Here is a 24909-nt window from a genome sequence, read left to right as displayed (position 1 = left end):
TACATATCATTCCATAACAGACTGCATGACACATAAATAGACTGAACTCCAGTGACAAATATACTGTAAGTATAATTTTTAGTTTTTTTTTCTAAATATATAAATGAAAAAAATAGATATGCAAGACTTTCAAGAAAAATACAAAACATACTTCATTCTATATAAATATTTGTATTCTGAAAATCTCAATAAAATCAATTATAGAATATATAGAGAAAACATTTCATTACTTCAGTCTCCTCAATAAGGAAAGGAGGTCTGAATCTGTAAAAGATGCTTAATTCAGCCAAAGAAGCTGTTTATACTAATGTTCAAAATAAATCCAGCTTTGTCTTGTTATTTAAAGTATATAAACATTTGGGAATTTTCATCAATGAAAATTGAACTTGAGTTATTCAATTTAAAAAAACAAACTCTCTCTATCAAGGTTTAAGCAAATACTGAAGTCTACCTCTCCTGTTCTTGCTTCATTCGTATTCTCTCCTCTTCTGAAGTAAGAGCTTCCTGCACTTTTATTTTACCAGTTTTCTCACTCTTGTCATCTTTGCGATGTTTGCCAAACCTGTTAATAACACACAAAAAAGAATCTAACTTGTGAAATGAACAAAACTGTATTTTTCTTTTCCTATGACAGAGTCCTCCAAGAAGGGTTGCTTGGAAACCAGGAAGGGTAAATGCAAAGACCTCAGAATCTCAATCTTTAATATCATCTGGCTGCTTTGGGTTTATTTTGTGTAGGTTTCTTTTTTTTTCTAATTATTTTTATATCATTCCTCTTAAAATTTTATAGAATTCCTCATGTAAGAACAGAAAAAACCCAAAACAATAGGATTACATTCCTTATTTTTCTGCCAGCATTTTGGGGTCACTATTCTTAAACACACAGCCAAACAACGTTTTAGAAGTTACTTAGCACTATCACTGCCAAAGAACACAACTCAATTTTACATTAAGTAAAGGCTTCACATATGAACTACAAGAGACACAGCGTTGTATGTCTGACATCTGCCCAGAGCACAGTACCACCCTCCACCCCCACCCTGCAAGACCAGTTTCACCACACAGTGGATGCCACCCAAGAATGTAAATTTATTCTCTTTCAGCACCAGGTTCTTTAAAAATTTTATTACTCATGACTCTTTTCTGCCCTGGCTGTTCCAGTGCAAAGAGGGTGAGTGGAGAAATGGAGCTGGCTGGGGTCTCCCAGACAGAGCAGCATCCTGCCAACCCAATGTTTGCCCTTTTCACGTCTCCTCTTCCCCTCTGCCAGCTACATTTCAAGTATTTTAGGTTTCTTCCATATTTACACATTCCACTGTTTTCTTTTAAAATTTCAGTTTGGCATTTCAGATAGATACTCAGTTATTATTAGGACATTACTGCATGTGTTCCTTAGACATTTCAGGCCTACTGTGAATTACTTTTATATAGAGCAAACTAAACAAACACTTAAATATAGCCCTTAAATGCATCTACAGTTGAGATGACAATTTTCTATTTAAGGCAAAGTGTCTATTAAACAGTGTCTTATTGTAATACCTACCTATTAAATGTGGGATCATTTATGATACCAAAAGCAGCAAGAATTTTACTCTTTTAAATCAAACACTCAGGTGACAGCAGACTGACAGTTGTGGCACTTCATGCCCAGGTTCACATCAAAAGGGAAATGAAAGCACTGAAACGTGCAAAGTCCAGCAATGGTGCAGACAGGACAACCCAAATGCTCACAAACAGTAAATAAACCACAGAGTTCTTTAAACTTTCTTCTGACCCATGAATGTAAACTTTTAAAAATATTTAGAGGCCATTAGGCATTTATAATATTTTCCCATTTGTTCATATTGATTCTAGTACAAAGCTATTGCGTGGGTTAAAGACATATCACACAGTAACCCTGCAGAATGATTAATTTCTGGCCACACAATCAAAAGATATTATTATACTTCATAACCATGCTTATAGCTCTTAGCACAACTGTTTAAAAACACAGCTACACAAAAAAAACAGCATAGGAGCATGTACACAAAAGCGTGTGGCTGTTCTCCACAGTTCCCAGATTGATGATTTCCAAAGTAATTCAGGCATCTGATAGCTAAAATTGTTCATTAATAACCATCTGAAAAGGGAGATGCAGAGAACATGATAGGGTTAAGAAACACAATAGCACACAACAGCACATAAAGTTAAGTCTCTAATTGTATAATTTGTTACACATAAAACTGACATACATAAAATCAGTGACTAGAAACACCAGCGTGTATCTTTTAAAATATCCAGCTATTTATTAGAGAGTAGTCAAAACCATTATCAAAACATTTACATATATGCCATGAGAGATTCAAATCAAGTTCTGGATGCTGTACACCAGACAAGAGAATGGTTAATTTAAAATTGTCCTAAATCCTCGAGCCAAGAGAGGAGGTTTAGCAGAAAAACAGTGGAACTGAGCCATTTTACCCTGAAACACAGAGAGTGCCAGGGGTGGCAGGAGTCTGACTGATGGAACACTAAGAGCCATGAGGAGACACGTAACATATGTGGTACAGTAGCACAGCATCTCTGGGATGCCCGTGTTTGCTTCCGTCTCCTGTCCTTCCTTGACCCATTCAAAACGTCAGGCAAAGCAAAGGAACCGAATTCTGGAGCAGCCAGTTTATTTTTGGAAAAAAGAACTAGTGGTTAAAAGATCAGAAGAAAAAAAAACACCAACAAACATTAAATTAAATGACTACCTATTAGGTTTTGGCAGCAAAACAGAATTTCCACCACCATAGATCAATTCATTGCAAGTATGAACAGAAATATACTGAAATCAATACCTTATTAAAAAAAAAAGGTACACAGGAAATTTCTAATAATCCTTGTAAGCAACCTAGTAAATGCCTGGTCAGGCTGCATGATTGTGGGGAGAGTATTTCTAAAGTTAACATGTAATGCAAACCTAGCAAAAATAAATGGTTTGAGTTTTCAGATCTAACCGCCCAAGTCCAGAACACACCACGCTCGGGCTGCATTTCAACACAGGCATTGGCAGGTTTACCACACAGACAGCGCTCGGAGCAGCAGGAGAGTTCAATTTGCTCTGACTCATGAGCAAGATGTGTCAACAACACTTCTCCTTCAGGTTTTTCTTCTGATCGTTCCTTCTGCCCCCGGGGACCATCCTGATCAAGATGATCCTGTCTCCAGAAGACATCTCAGGTACTTCCCCAGGCATTTCAAAGGGCGGCCATACTGTTCCCACTCTGACCGGAGACTTTTCAGTGCCCATCTCCAACAAGCTCTGTGGTCATCCTGGCAGTGGACAGCCTGGCAGAATATGAACCACGGTGGTCTTGCAAAGTTGCCTTCTCTGGACTTTGTCACCCACAGAAGTGATATATCTGCCATAATCACCACTGCCTGCAACAAGTTCAGCAACATTAACTGCACTGTCCCTATGCTTGAACCTAGAATAATCAGTGCTGTCCTCCCCCCTCCCTGATTGAGACTTTGTGTTTTTAACACCATCATCGTCAAAATAGCATCTCCATGATACTCATAAGTCATGGAGTTGCAGAACAGTTTGGAAACACGCTGCCCTAAAGAAGTTTGGCTCTGAACAAGTCTGCATACTTTCAGCAAGACCTCTGTACAAAAAAATATTTACGAAATCAAGATTTCTCTTTTCCACCGAGACTGCAAGTCTAACAGCATCTCTGTTAAGCTTCAGCTTACAATAGTAGAAGTGACAGACAAACAAAGGAAAAACATTTTCCAGGCTCCATGAAGCACTTGAGAAAGGTGTTTAAAAGAACTACGATGGGGATATATATGTACATACCCCTCACCCCCAACACCCCTTTTATTTCTGTAGGACCAGTCAACACTCTCCACTCAAAACATCAGTCAAAGGTTTTGGTAAGATTACTCTTGCTAACAATGAGTGTATTTGATATTTATTTTGATTAAAAGTTTTTGCTCCATGAAGTATGATTTATAGTCATAATAAAACCCAACAACCCAAATCAGCATCCTCTCCACCAAGCTTATAACAGACATTTATAAATTATTGAACATTCATATTCAGGCCAAGTTTAACTACAGAAGAGCAACATCCAGCAATACTAAGGTACATCATTAAAGCGAGCTGCTAACACTCCCTCAACTGTACTGCAATGACTACACTTGTGTCAAGCTATTCAAAATCACCAGCCCTTCTAATTTCCTCAGGTAGATATTTCCTACTCTGCTTCATGAATATTAAATAAAACAGGACACTTAGAAATAAAAATAAGAGCATTCAGACCACTGAAATTCTAACAGTCTATGCAATATCCTTTCAAAATACCAAATACACATCCCACAGCCAGTGGTAAAGCCCCCTCCCTGCTGCTGTCCAGTACCCCTTGTGTAATTGCGTGAGTCAAAAGAAGCAAAGTGTGGGTCAGGTCCCCAGAATTACTCCCAGTATTTAAACCAGCCCAATTTGAATGTATTGGCCCACTGAAAAGATCTGGCTTACCTTCATATAAGTTTCATGTTCTTAAATGTTCGAATAGCATAGACTTGCCCATTAACATTCATGTGTGTGACACCTTCCCCACAGCCCACCAGAATTTGCATCATTGTAAAGCTCATTTCTTTACTGCTCAGGTACTCAAAAGGAAGGGAAGATGGAATTAGGATGTATGTCCCATGCATGACCCATGGCAACTTTGGAATCTTGCTGCTTCCAATACTGCTTCTTCCATAATGCATACACTGAATGTTCTGGCACACCCACATAATAACTTCCCCTGCTGAAGTGACTGCTCATTTAATAACAACCTCAGGCTAGAAACTCCCAAAGTGCAATTGTTAATGATATCTCCCTTGTAAAATAGCAATCACCATCCATTCGTCTTGTGTCAGAGACTCTAGACTTTTGCAAGGACATGGCCTTGAAGATACTGCCAAGTGATTTGCTCCCAGCCCTTGCTGCTCACTTCACAGATGTAGGAGATGATCTCCACTGTGTGCAGCTGGTTAGCAAGTGCCTGAAGCACCTGGAGATTTTCAGGTACTTGTCTGAACCTGTGATGGTACCATTCTTGTTGCTGTGAAGCTGGCTGCTGGATACTTGCTGCAGTTCTTACAAATGCAAATGAGATGACAACTTTCCTTCTGAAGCAGACAAGAGAACTCCAGGGCTCAGGATCTGTGCACAGCAATGCTCCTTGCATTAGTGAAAAGGAGGACAGAATTTTAAAACAAAGGTAAGGACTACTGTTGGAAATGAAAAACAAAGTAGTGCAGAAAAGGAGCATCTGTGACACTGATGTTCAGATAATCCTTGGAATCTAATTCCAAGCTCCTGTCATTTGCTAAGTTCAGTGCCAACAATTTGTGAGCTATGAGCCCTACCTAAATCAGTGCACAAGATACCAACGCGCAGACACAAACTACTGCATGATGCGCAGCAAAATCACATACACGAGTTAACATTTTTATGACGAAAAAAAGTTCAGATGTTAAAGCAAGAGCTACACCAGGCACTGTGAAACACCTGCAACATAGTAGCCACCACATACCCCAGACTCAGTTCTTAGCAGAAGAACAAAGAATATTGTTATTCATGGTGGAAAATAAAGAACAAAAGGAAAATGCACATTTTCCTGCAAATCCATAATAATAATAACAATAAAATTACCATCCTGTTCATAAATATGTTCTTTCATAGATAGAGCTTAACACTTTTTTGAGGACGTATACTGTGTGGTTATAGAATAACCTTTATGATAGTAACAACATTTATAAATACAGGAACACTACCTCACATAATAGCTATTCAGTAGCAATCTCATCTAAACCCTGTTCTAAAAACTATAGCTAAGAAGTAGTTTAACTTTATTTTCTAACTGCATAAACAAAAGTTTTAAGAAAAAGCTTCTATGTCTAATTGAAATACAGGTTGCAAATTAAAAATACCCTGTCTATCCAAGAGTGTGAGAAATTGATGAAAGAGAGCAACTGAAATCTTGTTCACTCTAATTGCCAAGATACTCCAGGGTTCTACTTAATTTATAGCTTCTTAATTATCCTTTTACATTAAGGGTTAGAGAAAGTTTCAAGATAAGTGCAAATGCTCAGTCATATTCGTAGATCCACAGACTTAATCCTCAAATTCAGCCAACAATAGCAATCACAGTAAGTTAAGAAATTGAAAAATGTAAGACGACCATTCTTTAAGAGTATGAACTCTAGAATATAACAGCCAAATCACATCAGAGGAAAGGACCATCCTCAGACCCTGTGATACTAGTTTGTCACATTATTTTTAATAAAAAGATGAGAACACAGACCTCTATGACCAAAGCTTGACCCTCAAATAGAAAATCCCATGAGCTCTGGATAATCTAATCAAACGAAAATGCATATCCAAACCTCTCTGTCAGTCCCTAGCTGGCTTACTTTCAAGCTTAGTTGCTTGAATGGCTGTCACCAACTAGGAGGTGGCCTAATCCAAAGCCTATCACACTCAACAGCACAGCACTGACTAGCAAGTGCCTACAGTGGCTTTAGACCAATGCATCAGGGCAACTAAACAGTACAAGACTCAGCAGACAAGACAATGTAGCAGAACACTTAAAGAACGAGCTCAAACTGCAAGATGATGCCATATATATATATATGTGAAATGTACGTAAGATGCACATTGACAAAAAGAATATGCAAATGTTTTTGCATACATAGAACAAAGGAAGAAAAGAGGATGTACAAGTGATAGCAACAGAAATTCCACATTTACAACTTATAACAAAAATAGCTCCAGTTTAAAAGAATGTATATCAGCATCCTTGATGCAACAAAAATAATACATATAATCTGCTAAATGGATTTTACTCTGATGCGTTACTGATGAGATCATTGTCGTCTGCCAAATCGTCCACATATTTCATTAGAATAAAGAGCTACAGGAGAAACATGCATTAGCTGATTAATGAAAAAACACAAAAATTGATTGAGACAGAAGTTTAGCGGCATGCCATAATAAAAAAAAGACCATCATTAAAAATTAACAAATGGTAAGTGTCTTGAGCTATTCTACCAACGCTTTCTGTCTTCAAGGCATGCCCCTTTCTCCATAGCAGCAAACATTATTCACATACATACAACCTAACACTACTTGTAGGCTTTTGCAATTATTTCTGTAATCTTTTCCCCCCTGATGTATCAGCAAAATGATAAGATTTATATTGCAAAAGACTATGGTGACACAAAACCATTCTGTTGCTAAAAAAACATTAATAAGCATAAACAAGGATTCAACTTAGCGCTCAAACAAAAATCACCCTGGTTAGTGATGACTTGAGGATTTACAAGCCTGCCTCTCCAAGCAGAATTGTCCAAGTGCTATTTTAAAAAATATGCTTGTAAATGCAAACATTTACATATTTGCAATGAATTTCCAGAAACAGCCAGTTATCACATGTAATCAAAATATTAGATCAAATTCTACTCGTTATGAGGGAGCGGAACGACTGCTGTACAGGCACTGATGTGCAGGCAGCAGGAGCAAGGCATCTTGATGTAGGAACTTGGGGAAGTAGTTAAAATGGACATTTGTAACATTTCATTTTCCACAAGTTTCCTTGCCTATGTTAAAACTGATAAAGCAGCTGTCCTTCTGGTGCAATACTCAGCAGAAGATCCTTGCCAGGTGGGTTCCTGCACAACGCTGCTGTCCCAAACCAAGAAAAGTGTATTAGAAAAGGACATAGTTAACTCACGAAGAACACTTCTGAAAAGGTATACTCTTACCTCTTCAGACCAATGATGTTTGCCTTCAAGCAATAAACTCACGTGCTCAGCCATGAATATAAGAATTAAAAGCAGGAGAACTTCAAATTATCATCCATCTCTGAAGTTACCACCTTGTGCATGAGTACTGTAAAGCATGTGAAGGTCTTCTGTGTTTTATTTACACATTCTCTCTCAACAGCTTCTGCCTCACTTTCCAAATATTAAATATCATTTTTCAGCACTGTTCAGGTAGAGATTCTAGTACATCGCACTGAACTAGGGCTACTCAAACCCAACAGCCAGGATGGCACATAAATCGCAACACTTCGTGTGCAACATCACTGGTGATTCCCATGACAACATCCTGGAAACAAGTGGAAACAACATATGGCATCGGTAACCGTTTCCAGCCACTGAAGCTTCATCTGCCTGTCTTTGAGTCAATAGCCCAACTTCATAGAAAAGGGTTATGATGCCAAACCAAGAGACATGTCATGAGGTTTCATTCAATTATTTTCATAAACAGTTTTGATAACTTTATCTGAAAGGCATGACACAACAGGCAGAATATTATTCACACCAAGTCGCTCTCTTTTCACAACTTAAGCATTTGTAATATTTACTTCAAGCATAAAATGGTGAAACTTTTAAAAACAGATTTCTTTTAAGGAGAGACCATCTGTTTGCAAATTTCTAAACAGAAGATAATCTTCTTGCATTACTACTCATGATTGCCTAAAGCTAGCTAGAGCCATTGAGAGCTCTAATAAATAAAAAAAAAAAGTAAATCACAAGAAATAAGAAAAAAGCTGACAACTAATCCAAACTACAGCACTTTAAAAGCTGTCTGAGAAGGACAATGGAAGTGGGGATAATTTTACAACGATAATATCAGAAAGACAGCAACAAGTCATCAGACAGACAAGAGATTCTTCTGCTGTCTGGCCAAATCAACTCAGCAAGCAATACCACAATGTACTAAAAGTCACCATAAATAACTCATTTTCATGGTGGTCAGCCAAAAGCTGTTAAACTGTGGACTGCGGCATCCCTGAAGGAGTCAGGAATAAAAAAGAAAGCTTCTGCTTAGATACAACTGTGTTAGTAATCATCAATGATGGAAGCAACCACAGAAGCAATACATGACATTTTAATGGATGTTTCATATCAGTCTAACCATTATAAAGTTTGCTTGTGTGGCAAAAACTCTTTAATGTTGTGTATATATTAAAAAAAGAGAGTGGTTGTTGACCACAAAGTTACTTGCCCTAAAATTAAATTTGACACACTAAGTGTGTGTTATCTGTCATTGAAGAAAGTAGCTCATACATGTGACATAGCCAAGCTAATTCAGTGTTTTAAAAGATAATATAATCTTAATGGGCAATGTATCCTTTCATTTCTGCTGTATAATGTACTTACAAATGATTCTGTCCCCGCTGTCAGACAAAATTTGCCCATCAAGACCGCAGTGCCCTGTTAGGTAATTCAGTACTGGTCAGTAAGATGTTAAACAGTAATCAAAAAACTGTAAATACAAATTGGAAACAAAAAAAAACAAAAACCCAAACAAAAAAAAAAAACAAGGAAAAAAGTGGCACTTACAAAGCAAAGAGCAGGCTCCTGAAAAAGTCTGAGTGAAGGCCTCCAGTGCATCAGCTTGTCTTTCACAGACTACATACATAGAACCAGACATACTTTGCAATAAATTAAGACCTTATACAGGGATTAAAAAAATTTCCCAAATTCTAAGCATCAGCAGCAGTCTACTTTTAACAGGTGCCTGACTATCTAAACTGGAATGTACTTATTCTTTTATAACATAAGCAATTTATCCGAGTTGAGTAAATTGTTCCTTCCCTGTGTGCTCAGTGCCAAGCCCAGCCAACCCGACTGTTCCTTGCCCACACTGTACTGAGCAGGTCACAAACCCTTACCCCAGAGCTCTCTGCCTGACAGCAGCTGCCCTACAGCCACACAGCGAGATGGGCACACTTCTGTTACTGCATTTGTCATAGTCCACAGATTAAAGAACTGTGTACCAGTTTCAGTATTAATAATGCTATATTGTATGCTTCTAATTACCAGTGTCCACTGAGAGTGCTTACAGAGACTGTTTAAACCATGGCTACTCTTCCAGGCGTTCTTTCCTGAACTATACTTCTAATTCCTGCTCTGTTCATTTTAATGCATTATTGTTTCAAAATACAATGCTTCAAAATTGCAAATTATGTCTGGCTCAAGGGCTGATTATGAGAAATACTAGCACTTCTGCCTCTGTGTGAATAACTCACACAATAATGAGCGACTGATTGAGCTCCAAGAAGTCCAAATGATGAGAAGGGTCAATTTGAACGTTCCTATTAGCTTCTTTTGTTAAATCTAACACTTTGCCAGGCCAGAGACAAATACTGCATCTGGTTACCATGATTTTTTCCAACCCTACAGAAGTACAATTTAGAAAATGGGTACTGGTCTAAAGGCAGACCTTATAAGAAATGCTAATGAAACATCAAATAAAAAAAAAAAAACAAACCAACATTTTACTGGCACTCAAGAGATGGGGGTAGGGGAAGAGAAGTTGCAAGGGAAATTTGCTTCAACACTTTCCTGGCAGAAAAGATGAAAAAACCCCAACCCTTAGTAATAGGAAGTCTTCACGACTCCATTTTACAACTGACAGGCATATATATGAGCATGGCCCAGCTCATGTAAATGTGATCTATAACAAGAAAATCACTAAAGATGCTCACTAAGCACATGCAACAGGCAAAGAAATGAGGGCACAAATGTAATACACCAGCTAGTTAGACAAGGAAATTGCAGTAACATTATTCCAACAACTTAGGCTTGTAGCCTTGCAATTACAATGCATAAAATCAGCATAGGTTAACACAAACACAAAAGAAGTTAACCAACATACTGGCAGGTCATTTGGAACCTTCCAAAGATTTAAACTTCCCTACAGATCTCATTAGTTACAAATGTTAGTATGTCAGTCAACACTTTTTCTGTCAGTTACTGAAAATCTTTGTTGATACACATCTAGAAAATAACCTCTGTAGGGTAAATTCAGCAATAGGTGATGTGTCTATATATTACTCCTCATTCACATATTTACACTTACAGGAGGCAGTGAAGGCATAGGTGATTTCCAGCAAAGGAAAACAGACAACACTGTAGAATCTGTGAGGCAAGCTCAACTAAAACATACTTAAAACCCAGACAAATGTACAGCTGCCATTCTCTTCTCAGGGGATGCCTACAATACCAAAAAGTAATTCCCCTTGCTGAGCTGCAGCATCCAAGTGCTAGTGGCTGTAGACTACAGTTTAGGATCCACTGTCCCATCCTGGGTCCTACAGTGCCACCTATGTGGCCCTTTAAGTCTCCTTGGGGATAGATCAAATTCCTTTAATTATAAAAATAAACAAATAATGCCAATAGGATACTTCTACAAAGTGCTTCAGGTCACAACTCAAGCTTCATTGAATACCCCTGAATCATTATTGCCACAAAAAAAAAAAAAACAAAAAAGGGGGGGGGGGGAGAAAAAAATTACAGATACATTATTTTGAAGTTTGTTACAAGACAGGGCTAAGACAAAGGATGTAGCCTGACCCAAGGCTCTGGTTAGAATACGTTAATATGCCACTGCTGGCTTCACATATCTCTGACTATTCTATCGGCCAATATTCTGCCCTGTGGCATGAAAATTTAGTTTACAGCCACGGGATCTCTAGGTGGAAAATGAAGAGTGAGATTCTGCACTGCAGCAGCACCGCTGGAACAAACCGTCTCTGGAGAGACTGCAACAATACTCAGGTGGATCTTTGCTGGGAAGTCAGTCTGGCAGTGAGTCCCCACAGCAGCTGGCACTGACGCTTGCCCAGAGCTACCTGGAGCCCTGGAGATGCCCAGCATCCTGTTGCTGCCAGTACTCAGAACTTGAGCTGTCTTCATGACAACTACAGTTGAAATGACTATATCAATTGCTGATGGCGCGAGCTGGGAGCTGAAATTTCCGATTGAAAAGGTGCACAAACTGGGACTTGCATGGGACTAATTCGAAGCAAGACATATGGGGTGATGGCACATTTTTTATGTTCCCGCCCCCATGCAAGTAAGCTACTAGAACAGAAAATCTCAGACCTGGACTGCTCTATACACATTCGTGCATGCTCAGGCACTGTGTGTGACTGGGCCTATGTTTAGTTAGAAACCCGCACAGATGATGTTAAAAAGAAACCCAAACTTGACATCAAAGATATACAGTTCCTGACAAGTTCTTCTCCAAATGAGATCTGCTCTGCTCATGCTTGGCACTGCACACAGTATTCAGTGATTATCACTGCCATATCAGTATTTCTTCTGAATATATATAACATAAAACAAATCTTAAAAAAACATCAAAAAAAAAAACCCCAGATGGAACTGGCACTGAGTCTCTGCATTTTACTCATCTCAAGCAAGCAGTTTTCTTCCTTTTGCAGTTATAAAAGGCAAACAGAATTAGCAAAGTATTAGGAGCTCCACAGATGATATCAGGACTCCAAACAGTTACAGATGATAATACTGTTGGTATCATTACTTGCTCTGCAACATCACAGAAAAAGAATACTTTAACTGTAACACTATATCTGAAACTCCTGCTTGTGGAAGCATGTTGCATTCTGAATTTCAGGAATTTAGAAAGATAACATCTATAATAACATTGTGAAACACTTGAGATTTATTTGTGGTATGTTGCTGTTGAAATGTGTAAGAGCAATTCAGTTTTGCATGCTAAATACCTGGTGTTGAGTATGCTAGAAGCACTTGCAGTTGGTATAAAAATAAACTACTTCCATTATTGTAATACTCAAAAATGATGACACAACTAAAATTCTAGATGTATTTTTGTTATTATATCCACTTTTTCAGAACTTTTAGACCTAATCCATAAACTTTATTTCTGATTAGACATTTTCTTACTAAGTACTACCTGTACTTAGTAAGTACTTAGTGCTGCTAAGTACAGCAGAAAAAAAGGAAATCTACCTACATCTTCAGTCATTCATCTACCATCAAACTAAGCTCAACAGCATCATCTGGAAGCCATAGACAGTATATGTTTTTAGAATACAAATATTTTGTATTTCTACAACACAGGAAACATCATAGGATATCAAACCCTGTGGAAACCTTAGCATAGACAAGATACTATCCCATTTTTAAACCATAAAAACAGTTCCTCTTTGGAAGTGTAAGCAACTTGCCAAACTCCAGATTTCCATTTTGCAGGCACAAACAATATAAAGACTAACTGCAGATTCCATTGACAAAGCCAGGTTTAGGAAGTTAATAAATCTACTGAACTAGTTATTTTTGATGGAGAACTTCTCTAATAATGCAGTATTACCAACACACTTTCAATATATAATAAAACCCCTTTAAAACAGCCATATCAGTAGTATTTTACTATATTTGTTGAAAATAGTTAAGACCACCAAGTAGTTCCATGAAACCACGCCACATTCTTTTTCCTTTTAGGACTAGGAGCTACAAGACTGATATAAAAAATAAAAAAATCTTGAAAACCAAAAAAGGTGTTAACATTTGTAGAAACTATGAATTTATCTTCTGCAGAAGCAAACATTCCAAAATTTACTCTTAATGACATCATCAGTTAGCCCAAATGTACACTGTAAAACTAGTTCATGAACTGAATGCATTCCAGTAGGGTCTATTTTGCAAACATCTACAGCCTTTTCTTGCACTCCTGCCTATTGTAAGTTTGCAGAGAAGCAGTAAAAGTTAATATGCAGTGGAACACTACATTAACTACTGAAACATTACTGCACATCAAAAAGATTTACTACTACTTTGCAAACATGCTTGCCTGGGTGCCATAAAATACTTACACAAGTCAGATCTACTGTAGTGCATTGCAATCAGGTCTTTGCACTTGTAATGTAAAAACGGTTCCTTGATAGAAAAGTCATTCTACACAATACCTAAAAGACATTTTTTTGTATGTGACAGACTTCAAATTTTGTTAATATTTTGGAATTAGGTAAATATATCCCAAATAGACAGTAACAGGACAAAATGGCCAGAACAGAATATACAGACACTGTATTTTGTACTTGAGCCCAAAGGCATCACCTTAAGAAATCCTTGAGCTGTAGGTTGCTAAAAGCCTGGAAGACAGACCTGGGAAATACTGCTATAGTTACCCTGTTCTGATACCCCACCCTTGGGAGCTACTCCTGATCACTGTCAGAAACAAAGTATTAGGTACAGGGACTTGCTGTGTATTGTTCAACACCGTGTGGCTGTATTTTTATGTTCTTACAATAAACTGCACAGAAAATAATCACCTTTTCAATCCCAGTGGGTCATATCAGATACTATTCATAGCACCATATAGCATTAGGTTTGGGTTGGAAGGGACCTTACAGACCATCTAGGTCCAACCCCCCTGCCAGTCAGGGGCATCTTCCACTAGACTAGGCTGCCCAAAGCCCTATCTAGTCTGGCCTTGAACAATTCCAGGGAGAGGGCACCCGCAGCTTCTCTGGTTGGGTATTTTCTATTTTTTTCAGCCAATCAAGCTTGATATCCTGATAGTTGACAGTCTAGGACAATTTAAAGATGCTTGGAAGCACAGTAAAAATAACCTGTTTACAGATAACTTTTTCCTTAACTCTTACCATGCAATGGGTGGTTCAGAGTCGCAAATGCATGCTTAGCTGCATTATTTCCCATATTCTTGGTTTTCAAGAACTGTGGGGGCAGTAAGTTCCTGAGGGTAATCACATAATCACAAAAATACTTTGAAATTAAACTTTTTTGCTTACAAACTTATCGTACATCCACATTTTTTTTTTTTGCCCCATGAGAAGGATAAGTACATATTGACTGATTCAGACTTTTTGTACCAGTGATTATTTGATGTATCTTGTTCCTATCTCCTTTTACTAAGGACAAATATTTTTCACCATGAGAGAGGTTAAGCACTGGAACAGGTTTCTGAAAGAGGCTTCTGAGTCTCCATACTTAGAGATATTTGAAACTCAACTGGTGTGAAATTCAGTTGATGAAATGTTGAAGCTGAAGTGCTGTGAGTAGGATTTGAACCAAGAAGAGATCCCTTCCTGCCTGAATCACTCTAAGAGTGCAGTTATTTTCAATGTCTTCAGTTCCTCCTAATTCTATTTTTCCATCCAGAAGAAGTTAACAATTGGTTCAAAGGGGGAGATATTACTGACATACCCCATTGGCATTATTGCTAATATTTCCTCCTCTCTTATTCTTTCTATAAAACATCTGTGCCTCTTATTTTTCCCTGAAATAAGAACTTAAAAGCCAAAAAAAAAAGTCCTCTGCATACCTTATACTCACTATTTTCTTGCTACATTCAGGGAAATGCAAGGGCAAAGCTTATAACCAATATATTCTTACTACATTCAGGCAAATGCAGGGGCTCACAGCTTATTTCTATTCTGGTATATCTTATTCCAGAAACCATACCGGTTATGCCCATTTTGCCATTTTCACTGAAGTGCTTTATAATTTTGTCTTGAATGACTATCTCTCTCCACAACAGTAGGAAATGTGGAAATCCTAACAGGAGACATCAGCCTGACAATGCACTGTGAATACAGATCACTACTTCTGGGAAATGAAAGACAGTAGTACGTTGGAGCTTTGTCTTTTAGAATAGGATCAGCTGTCCTGCAGCTGCCAACTTAAGTACCTCAAGTAACTATGACTTAATGGCCTATGTCATCTTCAGCTATAAAAATATGCAGTTTGCATTAATTTTCATCTAAGGCAACATTCCTATTCCTGTTTTTAAAAAGGATTTTCAAAGAAGACTCTGTTTTAAAAACATAATCCACTGCATCCTTAATGTATGCATGGGTGCTATCAGTGGAAAATTAAATTTCAAATGAACATTTCCAACAGGTAACGAAACAAATGTCATTAACAGAGGTTTTCACTGAATGTATCCTTCATGTCCCAAGACAGTATTTACTTACCACACTTTGTTGTGGACTAGCACACTGCCTAGTTAGTCTTTAATTACCACATCAGGTAGAAGAAAAATACCCTATTTCTATACAAGCTAAAACTGAAATTGACTTTGACTCTCTGAACTGTCAACAAATTCTTCTCTGAAAAGGCTTGCTTTGCAAAGATTATAAAGTAGGTGTCATCCTTGACACTTGCATTCTATATTCATCCAGCAGGCCTGGAAGAGAAGTGCTGCAGAACGCTGGGCAGGATGGCAGAGGGCTCAGCTGTCACATCGCCTGCCTCCCTCGCTTGCTTTGCAGGCAGAGATAGTGCTGTAGGTGTCAAAGGTTCTCCATTTAAACTTGCTGACAAGCAGAGGAAGAATACTGGGAGAATATGTTATCAGCCACTATAAACTTGTCTCTAGTAACAAGTCATCCTGACACTTACTTATGGATGTTAGAAACGAAAGCCCTGATTCTATAGAAATTAAAACAGTGAAACCCCCAAACTGTATAGCCCCATCAGATTTACTCTGGAAAAATCCAGTGTTAAGAATACATACAGCAAAGCCCTGCTTTCTGTCAGAATGACAAACTAGAGAGCCACATACGATTATGTTAATCTCTCACTTCAAATTTCCTTCACACAATCGCATACCACTGCTTTCTGTGTTTCGTTTAAAAGTCATAGAGTTTACTAACCACTTAATGAAGCTGCATTCCTTAAACCCCTGACAGATTACGTGAAGTTGTTTGGTTTAGAGATACAAATTTGCCCCTTGCCCCAATAACATCTTAGTCAAAAGTCGGTGTGTTTGGGGCTAGAGGCAATGCAACAAACATTTCCTCAAAGCAGTGGATTGCACCAAACAGCAGAAAACAGGAAGGCAAAAAAGTGCAGAGAGAAAGGAAGGAGCATAGCTTGCCTTTCCAAAAAAAGAAAAGCTACTTTCAATCAAGCTTATCTCTTTGAGTCCCTTATTTACTTTTAATTGGAAAGAAGGAAGTGAAGAATATGAAAATGCTTTGAAAGACATTCCTAAGATTCACAAGTCTGCATCAAAGATGACAATTTGCTGCATGGCTGATTTCATTTGAAAGGCGTTTCTGATTCTGTGTGTCCCAGTGGCTGGATGAAACTTTGAAAATGGATCAGGACAAAGTAGCCCAGAGCAGCACAAAAAGAAAGTGCCATCAACAGTACCCAACTTGCAGCCAGGATGAGGACTGTGCTCCTCATCTGAAGCTTGAAAAGGCATCATGCTCAGACCCTGTATCTAGGATTGTAGTGAGCCGCACATTTTCTAGCTGGTGGCAGAAGAGGAGAAGCAGATGTGGACTTAATGATAGTTGTGCCAGCTGGCTCATAGTAGTAGCAGGCAAAAGACAGAGCACAAATGGCCCCAGATCCCATTTACCTGAGCAACGACCCAGCTTAGCGTTTCTGATGAAAGTCTCAGTACAAGCAGCGCAAGCTGTCGGCGACATTCTCAGACGAACATTAGCAAACCCAGGCGCAATTCAGTGTGCCAGCAATGAGCTTCCAAGTTTGAAATGATTCTGCTGACAGGTGTTTACGCAATAGCCTCCTTCTTTATGTTCTAGGGCTCAAGATTTACGCTGTTTTGTGCCATCAGCAGAGCACAAAGGAAAAAAATATTTCTAACTTTCAGAGCTTGTTCCCATGTTTTCTTTTAAGTCCATACACCAGTAAGTGTCATTCACCAATACGAAGTAGTCCTATTAGTCATGCTTCCAACAAAAATACCATTATTGTTGCTTCTTAAGGTACTGAATGATAAAATCAAACTACAGATTTTATTTTATTGAGTTTGTCCTGTTGATTAGGGTATAATTCAACAGTATTTTACACAACTCAGATACCTTTTTGTCAAATGCCTGCTTAAAAGTCTGAAGGTTGTTATTAAATGAAAGAGAAAGAAGGTAATTACTAAATCAATGGTATAACCCTTGTGATTTGCTTTTCATCTCCTCACAGACATTACAGTTGAGAAAGCTTCAATGAAAATCAGAATAGGCAAAACAAGTAAGTAATGTAACAAGCAATAGTAATCCATGTAGGTTATTCTCTCAAATGCCCAGTCAGAGGTCTCAGATGGCTAATGTGGTTGAAATGTGTAATTCAAAGCTACAAATAATACGTTTATGAATCTGGACATGTCCAGTGCACCTTGGAAGCAGCTGTATGGGGAAAAAAAATAGAACAGTATATCTGATTTCAGCTAAACAAGGTTGCAAACTGAATTATCTATTTCCTCTCACAGAACTGGAAGATACAACAGTGCAAGGCTCCCAGTAATCATTTTAAATGTAATTGAATCTAATTAGGATTAGATTTTAATGGTAATTTAAGAATATTACATTTGCATTGGCTATCCAGTGCATCAGTTTACCCACCTGTGTGCTACAATAGTTAAGAGAGGAATTAAAGATCAGTTACCATATGTTACGGATTTGCATCTCCATCAACATTATAGGCCAGATCTTGAAATACTCAAACAATTCCAGTACTAAAAACACCTATGCACATGTTTAATTTTAAGCATACTGTCTTGTTCCATGAACTTCCATACACAGTGCTTACGTTCTCCACTAAAAAGTTATGTTTATGTGGGACTGAGGTATTAATTCCTACAGCAGAAATGTTAACATGTTTATCCACAGCTGCATTACCTAATCCATAAGCCACCTCCAAAACCAATGCAGATATTTTCTTGCTTAACTCAAGGTTAAGATACAATGTGCATACCCTCCACACCATCTTTTCTTCCTCTGGGCAGTCCCCCACATAAACTCAAACATACCATTTGTATTTGCAAATCCACTTGCAAAAAAGGTCTGCTTGTTTCAGCAAGTTTTTATTATCAGGCAGTGAGCGACTGTCCCTCCAATATTTCCAGCAAAACATGACTAGGTAGCTTGGCCTCCCTGCTACTCCCCTTCCACCATTTGGAAACCCAGAGCTACCTTTTTTACTCCTTATTCTCAGCATCTTGGTAGTTGTTTCTTCTAAAGATGTTATTCCTCAGACACATCCTCTCCTGCAACAGATCACTTGCACATATTTTTGTATCATCAAATTTATCAATGAGAATCCTCCCATACAAACTCCCCATTAAGAGCGTGGCTGTCCACTTTCTTTCAAACAAAAATGATTCTCCCCAGAAGTGACATAATCATAGTGATGCCATTGTCTTAGAGTACCATGGCACAAGGTTGACCATAGAGGAAAATTACATATGGCTTGAGGAAGCTGGGGAAGGAGGTGGAGCTACTACTTCAGTTACCTATGACCTCTCACTTCACCAGTGCAGTCACCCATCTAGAAATGATATCCAAGCTTGTACACTGGGGATAAGCATGAATGAAGTACACAGTTCATAAGTGAGCAGCAGCAGCACAGCAGACTTGTCTTTCATCATCATCCAAAACCTACAAATAAGAACAATCTCAGATCGCCCTATCTTACATCCTAAGGGGATCCACCTTCATAAATGAAGATACCCTGTGTGTGACAGGAGCAAGAGGATGGGAAAAGGCAGCAGCATATACAGTTTCTCTCTCTCAGGAGAGGAAAGTCAAAGAATGATAGAAGTCCATCAAATTAATGTATCCCTACCAGCACTAATTGCAGGTGCATGCTTTGAAACTGTGAAGCCTCTTCCTTAAGGCAGCACTGCAATTACGTATTTATCAAATTTTTGGTTTTCTCATGTTGACTTTTATCAAGAATCAAAATCTCTACGTAAAATAAACAAAAGTAGACTCAGAAATTCGTAAACAGATTTTAGATTGTACTTGGAGAGGCATACATATTTTTATAAATTCCTGATGGCAAAATATGTATCCACTCAAGTGTTTTTAGTAGTGAAACAAAGTAGTGAAATACTTGTCAGCAAGCAGTGTCTGTCCAGGTACCCGCTAAATGCCAGCAATGAAGAAGAAGGAATCACACAGCCTCTCATTTGGTATGTTATTACAGCCAGAGGACATGGCACATGATCCTACTGAGGTATAAGACAAGAGTGATGCAACTATTCAGGTAAAACAGATGCATTCAGGTATAAGCAAAGCTCTACAGCACTTGCATCTCCTCCAATATACCTATGCTTTTGTTCAACACTTTTATGGGTTAAATTCTGCCCTATATTCATCTGTGAAGATAGAGACTTCTCAGCCAAATGACAAATGTAAATAAATTATTCCGGTCTGCCCTGAAATGTCAATTTGAAAAAAGAAACACACATATGCTCAGACAGATTTATGTCGCATGAGAAGAGTAAACTTTCAGACTGTCCACAGCCCAATGTCAGCAAAGGTCCTCTGGAAATAACAGGAGGTATGCATGCCAGAGCCATGCAAGCTGCACCCTGCATTCTACAATTCTCCTTCCTGGTTATGTCCATCCTCTTTACTATGTTTAATGCAAGCAGTAAAACAATGGAAGTGTTTAAGGGATTTACTTACGATTTTAACCTGCTAGCTGAATCACACACAGATTTCTCTCATGATGACTAGATGCTGAAGGATAAATGTAACCTGGGGTTTTCTAGTGGGAGTTTCCATCTCACAGTACAGTAATGAAGATCCCAGTAGCAAATCCTGAGATTTTAACTGAAGGCAAGGAGACTCATTTTTATACATCACATAGACTCCACTGTACGAGCTGCCAGTTTGCATATAGGCAATAAAAAGCCCCTTGGCTAAATACAGACATTGGGATAAAGTGTCAGTTAACAGTCAATTTCATCATGCAAGTGTTCTTCTCCATGCAATCTAATGAAGAAAGATTATTGTAAGATAAGAGCACTGAAAAGGAAGAAAAAAAATGAATAAAGAGAAAAGAAAAAGAACTACAAAAAAATCACAATGTTGCATAGAACCAAAACATCCAATTATGCTTTGATCATGGCTTGAATTTTAAATGTCACAGTCATCATTATTTTCTATCTCACAATTTCTTTCAGTGATTACTTGATATCTATGATATATGTCAGACGCACATAAATACAAAGCACGTTATAGGCAGGAGCAGTAGCTTATCTTGCAGACATAATAAAGCCCATCTCTCAAACTTTATTGAGAAGCCTGTCAACAAAGCAAATCAAGCGCGGAGTGGAAATAAGGCATAATGCTTAATTCCCTCAATCAGCATTTTCCTGCTTGCCAGAAGCACCTCTCTTGGGTGGGCTGACAAGGTGCAAGCTAATTTACAGATCCAGAAGGAGTCAACTGCGTCGAGATAGCACTGCTCCCACGTTAATTAAGAGGAAACTGAAAAGTAAAGTTCACTCAGAAATGGCAGCGAGGGAAAAAAAACCCTCAAGGAAACACTGAGTGTTACGAAGAGCAAACAACAAAGGGATCATCAGATCCTCCTATCACTCAAATTACTGTTATTTCTATAGTAAAGATTTCAGAAGTGCTACATCAAGCATACAGATGAGGTTACTTCCTATTCAGCTGGGAGCACCTGATTAAAAATAGTATTAATTTTCACTTTCACACTCATTTCCATCTAGAGCATCCAAAGCCACAGAGGAACGTCAGACATCAGGCTCTAAGACTGGAGGGCACAGAGGAGCTGATGAGCCCCACACCAGGCTGGCTTTCTGGAATGCACGTTTTCTTTCTTTGGATGGGACCCCCTCTAAGTCAGCCTTTTGCCTACGTCCCAGAGCTTGTAAAATGAAGCCGCAATCTCACTGGTCCTTTGGGTATGGGGAACATTACACAGGAGGAGGAAACTGAGGACCAAGGAACTGCCCAAACTTTCTAGATGCTGTAAACACTTTGGGCCTGAGCTCAAGATAGCACTCATGGCATCCAATAAGCTACTTACAGCCCATAGACTTTATCATGTACCTCAGTTTTACCTTTTGTTTCTGGTGTATGGAAATGGCAAAGACTGCAGAAAAGAACCAGTCAGCATTTGGTATCTCATACCTTTCACCCTCCCCAGCATGGGATGCAATGTTCTGCTCCAGGCTTAAATTTAGGCAAACACTCAGAAGATGAGGGCATCCCTGTGGGACTCACAAGGTATCGGGATGAAGTGCTCTCCTCCCATCTTACATATGAGACTATCTCCTATGACTCTTTTGGTGTTCTGTGTCAAGTGCTAAAAACCTTGTATTAATTTGTGTTTTCTAAACACATTTTATAACCAATACTTTCTAGTTAGTAACTACTTTTTCTCCTAATTAATATTTCTAATTAACTATTTTTTCTGTTAACTAATTTTGTAATAGGATTCACAGACACAGAACAAGTCTCAAGAACCTAGGTAGTTACAACATAGGTTCAATTTACAGTATAAAGTAGGTAACAGGATGAAAGGTAACTGAAACTCACTTAAGTGTTTTCAGACCAGAATCATTGTTAGTTAGTCTTTAAAATAATACTGTTATCTCACTTCAAAATTAAATAATGAATCACTGCATATACAATAGAAAACAAACACTGCTTTAATATTATTTTTTCTTGGAAATACATTTATTTACTCTAGCTAGCTAAAAGAAAGACTGATTTTCTTGCTCTCTGATCCTTTCCCACAAATGATCAAAGGTGTTTGTCATGTTTCACCATTTACCCTGAACAGCGGGGTGTCCCTCAGCAGTCTGCTCCTTTCAGATCACTTATGTCTGCTGGAGAGACCACTGCTTTCGAACATACTCAGTGCTTGATAAAAATCGAGACTTTCACTGACCCCTTCTCTAGACTGTGGGTTCTCAAAGCACACAACCTTATTTAGTTCCTGTGTTTCCTTTGGAGAGCATGCTGGTTTCTAAACCGATTCATCTCATGCCCTCATGATACCAGTCTTAATAGCAAAGCAAACCAAAGAAAAACACTCACTTACTAACACATAAGCTTTGGGTACAGTATTAGGGACAGCACAGTTTAAGAAAAAAACAAACCCCAAAATAGTTTGACCTGTCAAAGGGTATGTTTTATGATGTCACCCATTTTCTCCTTTGCAGCCCCTTTAGCCTGCCAGCCATCTTGTTCCTTTCCATTCTAAGCTGCTTTCCTTTCATGATACCACTCAACACCTCAAAAAATGAGAGATTAGCCTATATACATTATGAACATATTTGTATAGTAAAATATTGCCTCAGCAAACAGTCACAATATAAATGAGTAATTAAAAGATGAAATTTGTTTTTATAATTCCTTCTACATTTGATTGCAAGCACCTACCTGAACATGTCCCCTAAGCCTTTCAGCATTCCTTTCTTTGCCTTAATTTTATCCTTCTCTTTATCCCGATCTTTCTTCTTTTCCTTTCCAGCCTTTTTTCTGTCGCCTTTATCTTGGCTTCCATTCATCTGTCTCTCCAATGAGTGGGATGGCTGGTCACTTGCTGTGGACACAGATTCTCTACCCGATCTTGAGCTCTCCTCTGTGTCTTCCTCCACTGAAAGCACATATTAAGAAACATCAGTGGGATAAGAACAAACAACAAGGGCAGAAGGCTTTCTGGTGTATTCCATAATGTATTTTGAAGCAGGATACATGCACAACAATATTTTTTTCTTTTAATCAGTATCAGCTCATATAGGGGTCTCCTGGAATGTTTACTTGCACCATTAAACTCTTAAAAGCAAGGAAATCACCTTCGTAGAATACTCTGCAAAACATGATTCGTGCTTTGTGGGTATTCTGAATAATGAATGGATTAATAAAGAGGACTAGCAAAGTGATGCTAGCTGGACCTTTTTGTCACAGGACCTAAATCAGTTGAGGAGAGCTTTAGAAATAACTGAAGGAAGAAGCAACAGCAGTGCAGCAGAAAATTCTGTCAGAAAATTCTTAGGAATATTCTCATAAAAATATGAAAGTCATTAAGGACTGTTAACGCTCAATACAAGCCTTAATAGACTTTTTCTTCTGCTGCAAGTAACATAATGGTTTTGTCATGCTACTTCATTTCCTGGAGCAGTTTAAAACACATCATGCACCATGATTTTTATTCTTGGTTGAGATGAGGCAGCCTGGGAAGTTCGGGTGGGGAGATCCTATCCAGTGAAACAAGCAAAATCCTTTAAGGGCAGATAACAGTTTTCCTGTTTCTAATCCAAAACCAAGACTCAGAGAATTTTAAATATACCCAAGGCTAGATTTAACAGACCACATGCATTTACAGAACGTCTGAGAAAAAATTAGGAAAAAAGACTATATATTCAAAACCTGAATACTCCTTCAGTAACTTAGTGAGAAAGAAAAAAAACACATCAAGCTCGTAGGTCAGAATCCTGCAACCATTTTGACTTAACTTTAAGTCCAAAAATTATACTGCATGGCTGGTGAAACTGTGACCTTCCAGGAGCATTAACATTTTATATCATCACATCATAAGTAGGGCTACACCACCTCCCAGTTTTCCAACAGGCAGCAGAAAGCAGAAATTAGGATCACGGATGCATATTTTGTGCTGCCTCCTGTAACTCTAATGAATACAAAGGCTCCAAACAACTCCTGGCAGTAGAAGTTGAAAAAGTTTGGTTTACATATACACAATCTATGGAAAAGACTTTTTTTTTTTTATGTGCTCAGTAAGAGTTGGAAATGGTTATGCCTTATAGAAGGAAAAAAGGAATCATTTTTTCAGTTTAGCACATTTACTACTACTGATAATTGCTCCTGCCAACATTATTGTTTCTAGGCCTCAGCGACTCTTCCACAGACAACAGTAATTCTTCAGAAATTTCTCATAGATTACTGTAGAATCATAGAATATCTACTTTCTTTTCTTAGTCATCATTCATATTCACCATATTCACCTTACTTCAATGAAGTAATTCATTGAACCTGAAAAGTCTACAAATCACTGACTGAAAGCCATTCAATATCATCTCTTCTCTCTCTGTCAGATACTTGCCTGCAAAATACTGTTTATTCAATGATTTTACAATACACAGACCTGTCCATTAGACTTAGCACTTATTTCCTGAATACCCCAAGAATTCTTTAAATATTCTCCAAGTCTGGAAGTTATATTTCAAGAAAACATATCACAATGGATAAATTTCAACATTAATAACTAATTCTGAAACTCAACTAGTACTACAAAGTAAAGACAACCAGGAAAAAAAAAAGGGGGAGGAAAGGG

General features: G+C 38.2%; 1 protein-coding gene across 15 annotated transcripts in view; it reads right to left on the bottom strand.

Annotated features, from left to right (window-relative positions):
- PARD3 (par-3 family cell polarity regulator) overlaps window positions 1-24909 on the bottom strand; it is a 455098-nt gene that overhangs the window by 120306 nt on the left and 309883 nt on the right. For 10 of the 15 annotated variants that reach the window (XM_062621555.1, XM_062621556.1, XM_062621559.1 and 7 more), the window contains 2 exons: window positions 22998-23214; window positions 452-562 (listed from right to left, as the gene is read on the bottom strand). In XM_062621555.1, the coding sequence (XP_062477539.1) occupies window positions 452-562; window positions 22998-23214 (328 nt within the window). Of the gene's footprint in view, window positions 1-451; window positions 563-2186; window positions 3406-22997; window positions 23215-24909 lie in introns of those variants that run through there. The other 5 variants (XM_062621561.1, XM_062621568.1, XM_062621569.1 and 2 more) reach the window with 2 other exon arrangements.

This window comes from Pezoporus occidentalis, unplaced genomic scaffold (genome assembly GCF_034315485.1).
Source record: "Pezoporus occidentalis ecotype Australia unplaced genomic scaffold, CSIRO_AGI_Poc_V1 ctg23, whole genome shotgun sequence".
NCBI classification, from domain to species: domain Eukaryota; kingdom Metazoa; phylum Chordata; class Aves; order Psittaciformes; family Psittacidae; genus Pezoporus; species Pezoporus occidentalis.
This window is presented reverse-complemented; position numbering and strand designations above follow the sequence as displayed.